Source organism: Pseudoliparis swirei, chromosome 12 (assembly GCF_029220125.1).
Source record: "Pseudoliparis swirei isolate HS2019 ecotype Mariana Trench chromosome 12, NWPU_hadal_v1, whole genome shotgun sequence".
Lineage (NCBI taxonomy): Eukaryota > Metazoa > Chordata > Actinopteri > Perciformes > Liparidae > Pseudoliparis > Pseudoliparis swirei.
In genome coordinates this window covers 7,249,301-7,266,003 of record NC_079399.1, presented here as the reverse complement: position 1 = coordinate 7,266,003, position 16,703 = coordinate 7,249,301, and the positions used below count along the sequence as shown (strand labels likewise).

The following is a 16,703-nucleotide window of genomic DNA, read 5'->3' as shown; positions in this document are numbered from 1 at the left end:
CGCTTTTATCCAAAGCGACTTGCAATCCTGTTACAGACGATCCGAGTAACCGTTACCGTGGAAACGCTGACTCGTGTGAGTTGTGTGGCGGAGGAGCTACTGCTCAAGAATTCAAAGAATCGTGCACCAAAAAACAACTCGGTGTTGCTGTTTCAGGAGAATCGAGCGCATTTATGTTTTTGTATTTTCATATTTCATGTATTGTTTTAAGGCAGCACGGTGGTGCAGTGGCTAACACTGTCGCCTCACAGCAAAAGGGCCGTGGGTTCAAATCCCGGTCTTGGCGGTCCTTCTGTGTGGAGTTCTCCCCGTGGCAGTGTAGGTTCCCTCCGGGTTCTCCGGGTTCCTCCCACAGTCAAAAGACATGCAGGTTTAAGGTTAATTGATCTCTAAATTGCCCATAGGTGTGCATGTGAGAGTGACTGGTTGTCTGTCTCTATGTGTGCCCTGAGATGGACGGGTGACCTGTCCAGGTGACCCTGCCTTCGCCCTATGTCAGCTGGGATCGGCTCCAGCGCCCCACAGCTCTAATGAGGATAATGGAATGTATTGTTTTAATTTTTTTAAATGTTTACTTTGGTTTATAAGGGACAGTGAACATTCATAAAACATTTCTGTAAATGTGTCAGAGATAGCCAAGAGGCTATTGTTCATCTGTAGTCCCGATTAATGAAATGCATTAATGGGAACACCAAGCCAGAAAGTAAAAAAAAAAAATACTTTGGAAGAGTAATGAATATTATTATATGATATATGATATGATATATTAGAGGGATGCTGTCCACTAGTCTGAGCATATTCTTTATTATTTATTGTGTTGGGTGATGCAAATAACCCGGAGCTGGATGTCGAAGTAAAGCCATGCAGACGAGTTTCCTCTTCAACAGCTGTTGGTACGTTTTTGGAAAATTTGGGGTCAGTTTTTTTAGTTAACGTCTCGATTAGATTAGATTTGACTGATATCCTCTTAAGATGTCTTAATGCTGTGAACGCAAGTGGCTGAATGAAACACACAAATAATCAGGTTAATGGAAGGAAATAAATATAGTTAGCATATCTGTCACATAGAACGGGCACTCGGTAGAACGCATACCTTCACCGCAGCCACTTTGTTGGTACTTGGCATGAGAGTGTGGGGAGCTTGATTTCATGTGAACATGTTGGCATTAGTTGCATGCCAATTGGATAAAAAGTGACCGCGCTATGGTAAAAAGAAGATTTTTACCTTTTCATGACCTTGACATTGACCTTTGACCCGATCGATCCCAAAATCTAATCAAATGGTCCCCGGATAATAACCAATCATCCCACCAAATGTCATGCGATTCGGTTTAACACTTTTTGAGTTATGCGAATAACACATAAACACACATGTACAAATAAATAAATACACAGCGATCAAAACATAACCTTCCGCAGAATGCGACGGTAATAAAGACTTCAACTGAAGCACTCAGAGTGTTCCTGGTTGTCAGAAAGGGGCTGAACCTCTTCTCTCTCATGTACCGGGCTGTCTCTTCCTCTCCGTCTGAAGCGGAGCAGGTCACTGAGAAGCCGCGGAGGGGAGCCCTCCTCACCGGCGGCCCCGGGGCAACCACTCGGTCGCACGTCTTCCCCTCAACGTGCGCCCGTAATTGTTAAATCCTCCGGACCGCGTTGAGCCGCGGCTTCGCTCCAGGCTGGCCCGCGCTGCAGGGGCCGGGACCCGGGCCGACCCGGGCCGAGAGTTCCCCGGTGCTCCCGTCGCTTCTGCCGCTGCACGCGCACCGCCCGCTGTGGACGAATGGGTTCCCGCCGTTGAATCGACCAGTCGAGAGACAGGTAACGAACCCTTGAAGGCATCTCCTGATTGTTATTGCTCGTGGAACATATGTGATGGCAGACTGTTAACAGTGTGAGAGTGTTTGAGAAGTGTTAACACAACAAGGTCACATCACATGACTCACCCACAGAAGTCTGTGGAGACGGTCTCATGATAAAGATGCCAGATGCTACCTGGGAATGATGCTACTTCACATGCTTGTTCCTGGAGGACCCAACACAGCAATTTGTATTAGAAATTATCAAATATAAACTCATCTTTCGCATATAGACTTATGTTAGGGATCTTATTTTGTCTTGTCATCATGGCCACATTTGTTATTTTTCATGACACATAAAGTTAATTGTAAAGCCTTTGATAAAGTAAGTTTTGAACCCGGGTGCTTCTCAATAAAAGATTGTAATGATCTGTTCACATATGATTCGGACAGTTAACCCTTGACCCCTAAAACCAGACAGCATGAGCTTGAGGCCACGATGGAAACATACAGGGGTGGAGGTGTGTGTGTGTGTGTGTGTGTGTGTGTGCAAGGATGCAAATACTGGGATGAAAAATACTGGGTGGAGGCAGCGCAGATAAAAAAGGTCTAAGATTAAAACAAAATACATCTTGGAGGAAGTTTTTAATCTTTTCAGCTCTACCAAATCCACTGTGTGCCGTGTTTTTAATTTCATATTGTGCTGCACATGTCTGCAGCTGTGGGGTCCAACTGAATCTGACTTAATTGCTTATTTCTGATGCACTTCTGGAGACTGTTGTGAAAACATAGCCAACAGCTGTTGCTGCTGTGGCTCCGTTTGTTTTGAGCCTTGCATCCACTTTTCTAGGCGCGTTTGAGAGCTTTTTAATAAAGAGAAGACGGCCGGCAGGAGGGAAATAAACAGGCGGGCCGCGTTATTGCTCCTTTCACACTGATAAGTGAAGAGGCCTTCACGCCTTTCTCACATATAGCATAGAGCATGTATCATAGAGCGTTGTGCAGAAGAAGAAGGTGCAATGAGGAGAGATAGTTATATAAAGAGCTGCAGAAAGGAGAGCACAAAGCTGGGAGACTTACTGGGATTATTGTGCCCAGAAATTACCCTCAAAATCAGTTAATCTTGTACAAATCATATATATCTGATTTGATTTGAGTTGATTTGATATTCCTTTATTTGTCCCACAGTCTCTCTTTCTCTCTCTCTCTCTCTCTCTCTCTCTCTCTCTCTCGGAGTGTGTGTATGAGAGTGCAAACCTAAATATTATCATTCCGGTTGTTTCACAGTGCTCCAGATGTGTATGTGTCTGTGTGTGTGTCTGTGTGTGTGTGTGTGTGTGAGAAGAACCATATTCTTTTTTTTATTTTTATGTTTCATATTTGGGGGGGGGGGGGGGGGGGTGTACATATGAAATATTGGGGTTAAGGGCAGAGTTTTCTCCAACCTGATTGATACTGACAGTTTAGTCCTGTTCTCTCGTTTTTTCCACTGCACGTTCTTTTCTCATATTTCTCCTTTACAATGGACGAAATGTATTTTGGTGTCGCAGCTTTGTTTTGTTAAAATATGTTTTCTTTTCACCAGTTTTGGTAGGCTATGATGATGATGATGATAATAATGAGGATGATGTGGATGATGATGATGATGATGAGGCTGTGTGATGAATCCTACTGACTTTGAGCCCCTGGCTTCTCATCTAGGGACATCATGAGGCTTATACTTTGGTTTTTAGTGATGTATCTCTGACCAAATACCTTCAAACTGATGACACTCCCATCAGCCTCAGCTGTACTTTGTTTTGTTGTTGGTTAATCAACGTATTTGGAATTTAAAAAAAGTATTTGCTTAAATGTATACATGTGCTTTGATATCTTTATATCCCTAATGTTTGTGATGAGACAGAATGCTTTAGAAGTCATGGTGTGTGATGGTGCAACTCAAAATCGAACCTCTAAGTCGGCAAGAAAGGTTTCTAGATCTGCACATATTCAATGTGCTTAGCCTGACTGGTAAATAAAGCCCTGTGCGTATCCTCTCCAGCCTTTAATTACTGCAGGACTACCAGCCCCCAAAGAAAATAAGACCTGTTTCCAGAACAGGGCAATGGGTGATAATGTGAACATTCCCATCAGCTCTCCAAAGTCTCACGGCGCTCCTCTTCCTGCTCTTCCTCTGCCTTTGTTCCAATACAGAGGAGACTGAAAACCTACTTAGTTAACGTTAATCAGTAAATCCAGCACCCTGGAGGACAAATTGCATCCACTTTACGGCACAATGGACACATTGTCCCTGATACTTTTGTCATTATCAGAGTCATATTCTCCCATTAGCCACCAGTTTATTTCTTTGACCTCTGGACTCGCACAGGTATAATTACACACACACACACACACCCTCCCCCAATTATTTTTTTGTTCTCCTTTAATGCTCTTTCCTCGCTCCTTGAGTCTTTCTTTCCATCTCCATCTTTCCTTCAGGCTGCCGACTGTTCATTGTTTAATTGTTGTGGGTCTGAAATTAGTTTATAGAGGACAGCTTTGATGTTGAGAATGAATATTGAAGCACGCTTTCATGAGGGAAGGGTGAATAGTAGAATTAAATGAACGCCTAATTGTAAATACATTCACGTGTACTTTTCCAATATGTGATGCATATTGTTTTTGTTATTATTGTTGTCTCTCTTTCTCCGGGGTGATGCAGCTCACCTTGCCCTGGCGGGCGGCGAGGGCATGAGACTGCGAGGTGGGCGGGATTTCGACCCCTCCTCCTACCTGGAACTGGCCCCGCCTCCTCCTTGTGCTGTTGCCTGGTTGCCTGGCGTCCTCAGCAAGGGCGTGCGCCTTCGTCTGCGATTGGATCACCGTGACAACCGTGGGCGGGGCTGCTGGCAGCTGGTGGACTTGGAGGCGGAGTCAGAGCCAGATGGGCGGAGGCTGAGGAGCCGGGCCCCCGACGCCTGCGCTCTCAGTAAGAGTTGGTTCTCAAAAAGTCATTATAAAAAATAAAGTACGAAGTTAAATGTATCTTAGCAAGAGGTATGTACAAAAAAATTGTTAAATATACATATATTGTACTAAGATATACAGTTAGCCAAATGTCACATCTTTTATTTTATGGCTGGATCGTTTTTACTGGTTTAATTTGTCTTCATTTAAAACGATGCCTCATATTTGTTAGGTTGTCTTATTTTTTTGTATATTAAAGACAAATCGATGCAGCGGGGATCGAGTACAGAAACACGTTCCATTAATTGAGGTATTAAATTGTGGAAAGTGGAAATACCTCAAATGTTCCACTGTTGAACATCATTAATGGGACATACAGCCACTCAAAAAATCAAACGTGTGCAGTCTATTTTAATATTCCTGGATGTGATTTATTAAATTCTCTCATCCCCCCCACCCAAACCCCTCCCCCCGCACTCATGATGAAAAGTGCAATACTCTCCACCTTCCCATTCTTTTGGATATGTGTTATGAAGGAGCTCCGTGGAGATAAGGAGGGGCAGTGTGTGAGTGTGTGTGTGTGTGTGTGCGTGCTCACTCGCTCGTGTTTGGGCACCTTTATTCAATACACGCATTGTTGTTTATACGTTTATTTATTCCCACTTTATCACATGACTTTGGTGCAGGAGCCTATTTCACTGTCTGTTACCATGGCGACGCCCTGCCTGAGCTGTAAATAAATTCATGGGGTTTGTTACATTGATTAGAGAGAGCGGACACACACACACACACACATATACACACACACACACACACTAATCTATTCTGGACAACCAGGCGAGTGTATGTATATAGGCTACTTTCGAGTTAAAATACAATTATTCTATTCATGAATTTGGGTGTGTGTGCATGTGAGAGTGTGTGAGTGTGTGTGAGGCAGCGTTTAGACTGCGTTTGTTTGCATGTGTGCAGGTTAGTGAGGCATTAGCACGATGCACTTCATTGCAGTCCCCCCTCTGCGTAAGTGAAAGCAGATACAAATCTCCATCCCCTGAAGCCGGTGATTACGTTATGCTAATCATTGCTGATCATTGCTGCATTACTGTGGCCATAACAGTGCCTCCAACAGCTCTCGAACGCCTCCCCCTGACATTCAGCGTCCAAAAGAAGGAGTCGGAACATTAAATTGGGCGTAGGGGTTCACCGATCTCCTAATTGCTTAATTAGCCGCAAACAAATGAGGCTGCGGTCCCAGATGTGTTTGGATGCAGCGGTGCGGATCTTTCCCCCCTCGCCTGCTGAAGAAGCGGCGCCGCTGCCTCGCACGGCTCAGCTCGTGTTAATGGGCTCTCCCCCCCTTTCATATACCATTCTTTTAAAGTAAAAGATGATTATCTGTTCTCTCTCTATCTGTCTGTCATGTGATGCGCCGTAATGAGACAGGACTGATGGAGGAGGGACATCAGAATTAATCTTCCTGTGTAATTACTTATAAGATTTATGGGTCCCTATACGCACGCACGCACACACACACACACACACACACACACACACCTACACACACACACACACACACAGTGTCTAATCCTCATGGTGTTCCAGCACTGTCACTCATGGCCTTATTGTCTTGGCCTCGCTGTTTATTTCCTCCCCCCCCCCCCCTTTTTTTATTATCAGGTGTGGGCTTCAAGTAATGAAATGCTGTAATTTGCCCGTCCTGTCACATTCCGCGGTGACACAGTGTGTGAGCGGCCCCCTCTCCTGCAGACGCGTCTTTTTTTACCCGGCAACGAGCAGGGGGGCCGAGCTGGTGTTCGATCCCCCCCCCCGTGAAAAGGTTAACCTGGTTTTCATTGAGCGTTAAAAACCCACCAGCGTGGCCTCTTTGACCGCGAAACAAGGAATCGGCATGGCAACCTGAGCGTAACTAATCGATATGTTTGTGTCGAAGGGGGTTAAAGCGGAGTTGTACTCGAGACTCGTCGACTGTACGAGCCGATCATCCCCCCGGAGCCTGCTTTTCCTTTTAACACCTGCACCTCGGTGGGTGGAACCGGCCTCCGACTGGTCGTTTCTCTTTCCATGTGTAGATTGTTTATTATAGATAAAAACAAAAAAAACATCACACAGAGCTGACACAAAGGCTGAGGAAGTCTATAAATAAAAGGAAGGCCGTGGGCTTTGAGTGCAATATCATCTTTTTATCACAAACAAAAGCAGCGGAGAAATCCTGAAGGGGCTTCAGCTCCAGCCTTGTTGTTGTTTTCTGAGAAATTATTCTCTTCACCTGGGAGTCAGACATCAACGTTCCAAGAGTATAAAGAAAAGATTTAATTCATTCAGATTTCGGTTGAAAAAGATTTCGGACGCGAGGACATTGCTCCCTGTGCAGAAATGTTGAATTTCTTTAGAAATAATTTGAGGACAGATTACAGTGTGTAACCCGAGTGCTTCGAGCACAAAACACTGCACAGCGTGAATCCCTTGTCACCCGCTCGGAGCTTCTTTTTTTTTTTTAAGACAGAAAAGGAAAAACCCAGAGCTGTGGCAACTGTAATTACATTACACACACACACACACAACCACACACACACACACATCATTTTGAGCTCAGCACGTCTGTCGGCTGCCGTGGGATGTTAGAGGCGTGTTGCTATGACGACTGAAAGGGGACACAGAGGAAGGGGGTTTGTGTAGAAGGGAAGGGATGGGAAGGAGGGGGTTGTTTCGGGGGAAGGTGGGAGAGAGAGAGAGAGGAGAGAGAGAGAGAGAGAGAAGAGAGAGAGAGAGAGAGAGAGAGAGAGGAGAGAGAGAGGAGAGAGAGAGAGAGAGAGAGGAGAGAGAGAGAGAGAGAGAGAGAGAGAGGAGAGAGAGAGAGAGAGAGAGGAGAGAGAGAGAGAGAGAGAGAGAGAGAGAGAGAGAGAGAGAGAGAGAGAGAGAGAGAGAGAGAGAGGAGAGAGAGAGAGGAGAGAGAGAGGAGAGAGAGAAGAGAGAGAGAGGAGAGAGAGAGAGAGTTGCCGGCGTCTTGACAGTAGCGGTAGAGAACAGTCGAGGCAGTCGGAGAGCCATCAGGGGGATTATTCAGCAGCAGCAGCAGACAGCGATCACCAGACGGCTGAGTGCATGGTAGGAAAACCCTCAGAATAATCAATGTGTGCTCATGTTAAAGATATTCCTCATTCGGTCTGCATCTTCACACCTCTGTTCCTGTTTCTCCTCGATTTGCAATGCATTCTTTGTCATCTACCAAAGAGGGGATTTTATTCTCCAACAGTTGTATGTCTCACTGCACTGACTCATCTGAAAGCTCTCAGGATCAAATTATAATTGGCATGCCGCGGCTCGGCGGCTCGTTGGTAGAACACCGGCCTCTGTAAAAAAAAAAAATCTTTAAAAAGCGCAATCAGCACAGAGCAATTTAGCTTCAGATGCAGAGGCCGTTTCAGGGAAGAGATTGTGTTGCATGAATGAAATGACGGAGAAAGGGATGTATTGTGAAAGTGGAGGCCATGTGGTACGGAGACAAACACTTGAAACATGTGTCTGTGTGTGTGTGTGTGTGTTTAAGCAAATGTGAGAATGTGCACTTTGATTGATTGATCATGTGGGTGCTGTAGGTGTATGTGCTTTGCTTTCACTTCCTCTGTCTGGGTGTGTACGTGTGTGCGTGTGTGTGTATGTGTGTGTGTGAGAGAGAGAATGTGTGTGTGTCTTTGTCTCTCTGTGCAGTAATGATATTTATTGCAATCTTTGCAGTTGGAGAGGGGGAGGGGTGTGATGGAGTACAACGCTCTATGTGGCTTTGTTTCTACTGTTTCCGATAGTTTCTGTGAATATGCGTGCATGTGTGTGTGTGTGTGCAGGGGCTACTCTCACACGTACTATACCGATATGTTTCCGCTCCAGTTTGGAGCCGAGGTATCGTGGTGCGTGTCGTTTTTGAGCTGCCACTTCCTGTTGATTTGAAATGACGTTGAATAATCTCTCCGTCTCCCTCAGGTCTGATGAGTACCTCGTCGGCCGGCTCAGAGATGCAGACTCCCGCTCTCGGCCCCCAGTTCACGGCGGGGCCCCCGGGCAAGGTACCCGGCAGGAAGAGAGGGCGGCCCCCTATCCGTAAACTGGAGTTCCAGAGTCACTACGTCGAGGCCCTGTCGCCTCTCAAGGTCCCGAAGAAGAGAGGCAGGAAGCCCGGCTTTAAGGTCAGTCAGCCATTCCCATCGTAATGATGATAATTCACTTCAGAGTGAGAGGTAAACACACACGGCACTATATCTTAAAAATAGCAAGAAGTCCTTTTCTTCTATGCTTTGCTGGGCTTGTTGTCACGATAGCAGCGGCAACAGTCGACGAGTCTGAGGCCGGCGAGCCGTCGGAAGAAATAAAAATGTCACAAACGTGCAAGAAGAACAGGAGATAAACAAATGAGGGAACCATTCGGCGAAAACATTGCTCCATAGTGCCACTAGTGGTCAAACACTTAACTAAGTACCTTTAATTATTGCTGCCACGGATAACGTTTAGTATTAGTATTGCTTTTGTCATTGATATTGGTACCGATAATGACACTGGTATTGTTAATGGTAGTTTTATCAGTATTTCTCTAGATTCTATTTATTTCTTTGCATTTTGCCTGGTCGTCCTACAGGAACCATGGGGAGGAAAAGCTGCTTGGTATTGGCATCAACATCATTATACTATTAATGACATTGCTATTATTAATGATGTGGTGCAGATACGTTTTGCGGTAGTACTGGTAATAATGGAATAGGTACCAGTGTCTTCTCATCCAGTACCACCAATAGGTCAACATTTACACCCTTCTAAAACTTAAACGGATGCATATATCTCAAACGAAAGAGCACATTATTGTTATTATTATATGTAATTTGTTGCCGCCTTTCAAATTTGTCTCTGCCTGAGCTATATGTACTCCCACAGCACACTGTGATGTCACTTAATGGCCAAACAAGACTTTTGTTGTGTCCATAATTAGCATTATAGGACTCTAGGTTTCTGATGTGTGAACCAAATTAAATATGGAGACCTCATTGATTTGTGTGTGTGTGTGTGTGTGTGTGTGTGTGTGTGTGTGTGTGTGTGTGTGTGTGTGTGTGTAGCTGAAGCCCAGGATGGTGATGTCCCCACTAGCTAACTCTCCTCCCAGCAGCACACCGGGACCCGAGCAGGGCTCAATCCCACAGGATGCTGCTATTGTCCCCCACTCTGCCACCCCACAGGTCATATCAGGTAACAGCACACGTATCACGTGTTAACCTTTACACGCACTTCCTCCCAGTAACGGGCTCATCAGCGATAATGGGTCTTGTGCAGAGTGAAATACAAATCAGGGTATTAAATGGTAAGAATTAGAGAAGCAAGTTTTTTTTCTTTCTTCTTTCCATTATTATTATACACTCTATTGGTGGTGTGACTTCGTGGCTCCTCTCTATTATTTGACTTGTGTTTTCCATCCATTGGCTATACCCTGCGACTGTGACTTGAATTCATCTCTGAAACACACTCTTGTCAGTGTGGTGCCTTTCTTTCTTCTTTGATCTCTTAAAAACAGACGACTTGCTCCCTGTGTCGAGAAATGCTTTTAGATGTAAAACATTCCCTCTTGTGCATGTCTGCATGTTGAATTTAAAAACAGCCCCAGTCTCTATGGGTTTACCGAGTGTGTTTACATGCCTCAAAAATGAGAAATACACGCATTGAAGCTGAACCCAAAATTGTTATTTCTCATTCCTTTTCAATCTTCTCGCCAAGCTTTCCTTTTCTTTCTTAGGCTCTGGAGAAAATAAGCCTTTTTTTGTTTTTGTCTTCCTCAAAGGAAAATATCTTTCATACTGTCTCTCTTTCATTTTTTCTCTCCCCTCTGTCCATCCTGCTCTGAATAAGCAAATATTTAAAGATTGCCTTGAGTGCATATGAGGTGGGGATGGGAATCTCATGTGCAGGGACCAGCGGTTTGCTCTTTGTTCTTGCAAATCGTGAAAAGCGTTTGATGTCAGACTGTAGACATTCAAAGGGGAACACACACATACAGATACAAATGTAAATACACACACACACACACACACAAATTACAAACCAGTGTGCTCCCTGTGGTGCCACCCATACAGATATGTAAATATTTTTTCGAGTCAGTGAAATGGAGAAGTCTTTCAAAAATAGTCCCTCTATTGTGGGGATATGTTTTAGCAAACTACCTTTCAAATACGGATAATTCTCTCACATATGATTCGTTTAATAATGTATGAAAAAAAAACATTACTTTGTCATCTTTGATAACAAATGACATGGTTTATTTAAGAATATTTGAGGTTGTAAGTAAAAGACACACGATGTACAAGAAAAAAAGATACAGTTTATATTAAAAAGACATTTCAATATATTTGTATCTCAAGTATTAACATTACGCTTGTACTGTCGGGTATGAGGGCAGTTCGGTAATGTGTGTGTGCGTGCCAAAATATATGCCTCCAAACTCACATGCGCAGATCTTATCACATAATTGATTTTTCAGAATACAATAAAATATGTTTGACCTTTTGTGCGAGCAGAAAGTAGAGGCCATTCAGAATAATCTCAGTGGACTATTTCCATCTCCTAAATCTGTCATCAGGTGAATCTATAACTGCCGAGTCCCGGCAAAAACCAGCAGGCATTTACATTATTGAGAAGCTAAAAAACACGTTTAAAAGGGGGGACCACATTTAGTTTACTGGCTACCTTTCACACCCACACAGGCTGAATGGAGCTTTCACACTAGATATTTTTACTCTGCATTTAACGGACATAAAAAATTGAACCGTTAAATATTTTAAATAAGGCTACAGATGGTATATTGGTGTGGTATAAAAATGTAATCCTTGACGTGATATAAACAGCTACCCTAAAAAAAGACGACATAAAAAAATAAAAAATGGGCTTGGCTTTCATGATGCCGCTTCCTGTCGTTCCTCTTCCAGCCGAGACGTCGATGCCCGATGACTTCCTGTGTGACCCGCCAGTGGACTCCAAGCGCTACGCCGTAGACCCCAGCGACTCTGCCTTCAACCTCAGGACATCGCAGTACCCGCCAAAGCACTCCTATGGGTACCGGGGCAGCAGCTGCTCCACCCCGATGGGCTTGTGCAGACAAGCATCGAGCCCAGGAAGCTTCCAGGATGTAAACAGGAACGGTGAGGCTTTGCTGCACAGGTGTTTACACTTAATTGCCTGATTGATCCTCCTGTTTATATAGTGTGCTGGTGTTCTTCATTGTCTCTCTCTCTCTCTTTCTCTCTCTGGTTCCGACTAACGCTGAAGCCAATCAGCCAGGTTAATTAGAAACACCTGTGTCGATGTGCATAACCTATAATCTGGAAAACGTCTCAAAACACCTGAACTCTTGACTTCTTTATGATTGGATTTAATCACTGAAGGAGGCAACTCTACCCAAAATATTAGCATATGTTGTATAACATTCAACATTGAACTTGAGGTAGATCTGAGCTGTGAAATAGGATGTGAGCTAAGTCTTATACATTGTATATACAATACTTTTTCTGACATACTATATCACCTTTTATGACAATTTGTATATTTTTATGACATATTATTACATGTGAATGATATTTCATGGTATTCTATATTATGAACCTTTTATGACAACTAATGGCAGACTATACTTTGACATTTTTTATATTGTTCTTTTTGGAATTACAATGGTGTCGCATTGTTATGGTTAACGATACTAAGGCTTTTAAATGGCATACTATGTCATGGAATACAGGGACTAGTGGCCTGGACAACACTATATACACACAAAAAATAACATACTATAACTTTTTAAAAATATATACCACAAAAAAATTCCTTTTTACACTTAAGTTGTTTTACAAATTATAGATGGAAGAGACTCTAACAGGTACATTTTGTTCGCTTTAGACAAAGTCAGACAAGCCTGTTTCCTGTAAGCTAAGCTAACTGTCCCCAGGCTGTAGCTTCATATTTAAATGGTGAGAATTGACCTTCTCTTCAAGAAAGTGAATAAACGTATTTTCCAAAATGTCTCACAGTTCTTCCAACTGAATGCTGCAGAATTAATGTTTTGTGTAACATGGTGGACTGTCAGTTGTTTATTTGTTTGTTTGCTTCATTGGATCCCCACTGTGTTCAGCATTTGAGCCTCTTCACGCCAACTGTTTCCCTGTGCTACCTATAGCTTACAGTCCCATGCCAGACTCTGGAGATTGCAAGCGTCCTGCTGGTAAGGACCCGTCCAGCTGGAATGTTGAGGAGGTTGTTTGGTTCATCAAAGACGCCGACCCCCAAGCCCTGGGACCCCACGCTGATGCATTCAGGAAGCACGTGAGTCCAGACTACTATATTTTGAAGCCATTGGCTAAAGCTAAATGCATTGTAACAGAACTTGATATCCCAGTCTGCAGAAAGCCTCTTGCAAGAGGCAGGGTACACCGTAACATATAAATCTGTGATGAGACAGCTGTGGCTCTATCATCCGTCACCCTGTGGACATGTATATTGATCAGCAGACGTGGAAGCTAAAAGGCTTTCGTCATCGTAGCTACGAGGCTCTAAAACAAACCTGAGCGCTAGTACCACCGTTCTGTGATTTTGTTTCAGGAGATCGACGGAGACGCTCTGCTCTTGCTGAAAAGTGAGATGATGATGAAGTACCTGGGACTGAAGCTGGGACCTGCACTTAAACTCTGTTACCACGTCGACAGGCTCAAACAGAGCCGGTTGTGATCTGCTGCTGAGGAGCCAAACCCCCGATCACCTTTCACCAAAACCGTGGTTCTCTGAAACATTTTCAGCCATCAGCACGACGTCATGAATGCCTTTGGATCGTGATTTTGTTGACACATTGGACATGTTGACTGTACATATCAAGACTAAAACAGTGACATCATCTTCACCATTGTTTACGGGGTATCTAAATGGCTTTAGATTGTAAATAGGTTAACTCCAGGAAGATGGCAGCTACCGTGTATTGGAACGTGACCTTTCCACTCTTCACGGACACTGTACCAACACCTCTGAAGACCTTCAGAGATGGGAGCTTAACAAACATGTATGGCGCTTTACCTTCATATCATATTTAAACTTAAAGAAGTCTTTGTGTTCAGGCACAATGCTGCTGCCATTTTTAAATAATAGTTTTGTTAGTTAGTTTTGTTGTAAATTGATGATAATGTTCACCCAGGTATCAGTCTGAGACACAGACTTTAACTTATTACCGATCTCTTAAAATAGCATTGAAACTATTTTAGTTATGTTGAAATACTAAAACATGAACAACTGCATTAAAGACAAGGGATGTATAAAACCAGTGTAACAAAGGGATTTGCTAACATCCCCTTTTGCTCACAACTTTTTTTTTTGGTGCCACAATCCACAGCAGAGTTGCATATAAATTCTGCAGTGCTGATAGTGACGGGAGGGAAAGGAGACTGAAATATACAGTGTTTTTATTTTTTAACCATGTTCTCGTGATTTGTACATCCTGTCACACTAGTGCTTTGAGAGAAAAGCAACTTGTAGCAAACTCATACGGTACAACTTGGTGCTCACTCCCCTCTTAAACTTCACCGCTAAGGCTGTGTGACTCCCAAACAGAATATGATTGCATCCGAGTCATATTTAGCTCTGTCAAATGATGATGCAATATTTCATCTCTGTGACAAAGCACACAATTAAAATATCTTGAGCATGGATATTGACATTTCTGGCAGCCACCCAATACAGTTTTGTCATATTGAATTGTACAAACATCAGCTTGTGTACACATTATTGATCAGTCACATGCAGTAGAGGACACACCTGTACAACCTTTTGTTAAATACAATGTTTTTTTTCTAACTCTACAGTGGCCTACTCATTACTCGCTTTAATCGTGTGTGTTTTGCTTACATTTTTTAATATTCGTCTGCAACACTTATGTGAATATGTATTTCATAACTTTTTCGAGCATGAGGGAGCTTTAAGAATTAAACTTCCACCTGTTATTTTACAATCTAAGAACTTGATTTAAGTTATTTGCAGGAAATGAGACTAGTGTGTTGCTGCAGAGGAGCCGTTTCCCAAAAACTCGATATTTCCAAATGTTTTCCAAATTTTTTTTGTGCAGATTTATAACCCAAATTTAATAAATCTCGACTCCCTCATGACCTTCCTTTGCTCTTCAATATGTTTTTAAAAGAACCCTTTTCCAGAAAAAATAAACTTTCTTGTTCAATGAAGTGTAACTTATTATTGTTGTTATTATTAATATTGGTAGTATTTATAGCCTAGTTTGTATTCATTAATTGAGTGTTAAATATATATAACTAAATTTGTATGTTTTTCACTGTATACCGGACTCGAGAGGGCTTCCGGACCTTTATTTTGAAGCGTGCGAGAATCCCGTGTCCGTTGTATCGCGTGACTAGCATCGATTCACTTCCTGTATGAGTGTACCATGATTTTCACGCCTCCCCGGCTTCCACGAATGTGTGTATTTGCCAGCCAGAGGTGAACATGGCTGAGATCTCGGAGAGGACGCTACAAGTCGCGGTCGTGGTCTCCTTCGCTGCCGGCTTTGTGGCGGGCTGGCAGGCCAACAGGGTGAGGAGGCGGTTCCTGGACTGGAGGAAGAAGCGGCTTCAAGATAAACTGTCACAAACTCAGAAGAAGCTGGATTTGGCTTGAATGGTAGAGTGGAACTTGTTTAGCTACATTGCATTTGTACATTGTATTAATGTGTCATTGTGGTTTATGATCACGCGCCTCGTCTCGCTTTACAATGTGGGAGGGTGACACGTGGAGAATCGTCTCAGCATTTCTACTTAGTTGACTTTCGATTATACAAGACAATCTAACTCATAAGGATTTTAAAACTGCCTTGTCTGTGTGATCCTGTCGCTTCAGCGCTCAATACTCTCTTTGCGTTTGATATCATATATATAATGTACACAATATATAAATATATATACTAATATATCTATATTAGTGTGTGTATATATATATGTATATATATGTGTGTATATATATACATGTGTGTGTGTGTATATATGTATATATATATTAGTATATATATATATACACACAAATGTGAATATATATTAGTAATATATAAAGATATGTCTGTGTATATATATATATGTATGTATATATATATATTAGTGTATATATATATATTAGTATATATATACACAAAAATGTGAATATATATTAGTAATATATAAAGATATGTCTGTGTGTATATATATATGTATGTATATATATATATATATATATACACAAAAATGTTAATATATATTAGTAATATATATATATATGTACCTTTCATCATTTCCACAGAGGGCTGTGATGTACTAGTGTGCTCTATGTTTGCCAGGTGTGTGGCTGTCTGGTCTCCTTGAGTGATAGCCTTCTCTGAAGCTGCTGGATGTACTACACCTCTATCCCTGTGGAGAAGTGACCTCAGAATGACCTCCGTCTGCACCACCGGCACGTCCCTCCAACACTTTAAGACTGGACTTGATATATTCTGTGGACTATCGATGGGAATGCAATAATTAGACAACACAACACACAGCAGCTTATGTTCTGTCGTCACTGTGGGTCTGAGTCACATCTGGTTAAATAAATTATTTTCACGTCTCTGTTTCTTTTGTTCAACTTTATAGCATATATTCCACATTTTAGTTTACAGCTGTGTAGGTTATGGGTTCTCCAATTTCTTTGGGGGTCTTTTTTCACTTTGGATTTTCATCAAACATATCGCCACATCATCTTTGACACCCGTTAGAGGTAACTCAACAGGGATGTAGCCATCACTTTATAATCACTATTAATAATGTATGAAGTCATATAAGTGCTATTCATTCAGAACTTGTCGGGGTGGAAGTTCAATTACCGAAATGCCTTCACACTTAGCCTCAAAAATGCATTTTTTTGCCA

General features: G+C 42.6%; 2 protein-coding genes across 2 annotated transcripts; both read left to right on the top strand.

Annotated features, from left to right (window-relative positions):
- Window positions 1-1,667: 1,667 nt before the first annotated feature.
- scml4 (Scm polycomb group protein like 4) lies at window positions 1,668-14,997 on the top strand. The gene is made up of 6 exons (XM_056428415.1): window positions 1,668-1,821; window positions 8,745-8,947; window positions 9,866-9,995; window positions 11,723-11,935; window positions 12,961-13,106; window positions 13,383-14,997. The coding sequence occupies exons 2-6, from the start codon at window positions 8,750-8,752 to the stop codon at window positions 13,506-13,508; spliced, it is 813 nt and encodes a 270-aa protein (XP_056284390.1). The 5' UTR covers window positions 1,668-1,821; window positions 8,745-8,749; the 3' UTR covers window positions 13,509-14,997.
- Window positions 14,998-15,210: 213 nt separating this feature from the next.
- LOC130202790 (mitoregulin-like) lies at window positions 15,211-16,403 on the top strand. Its single transcript, XM_056428543.1, has 2 exons — window positions 15,211-15,452; window positions 16,138-16,403. Exon 1 carries the CDS (start codon window positions 15,279-15,281, stop codon window positions 15,447-15,449), a length of 171 nt encoding a protein of 56 aa, XP_056284518.1. The 5' UTR covers window positions 15,211-15,278; the 3' UTR covers window positions 15,450-15,452; window positions 16,138-16,403.
- The last annotated feature ends 300 nt before the right edge of the window (window positions 16,404-16,703 follow it).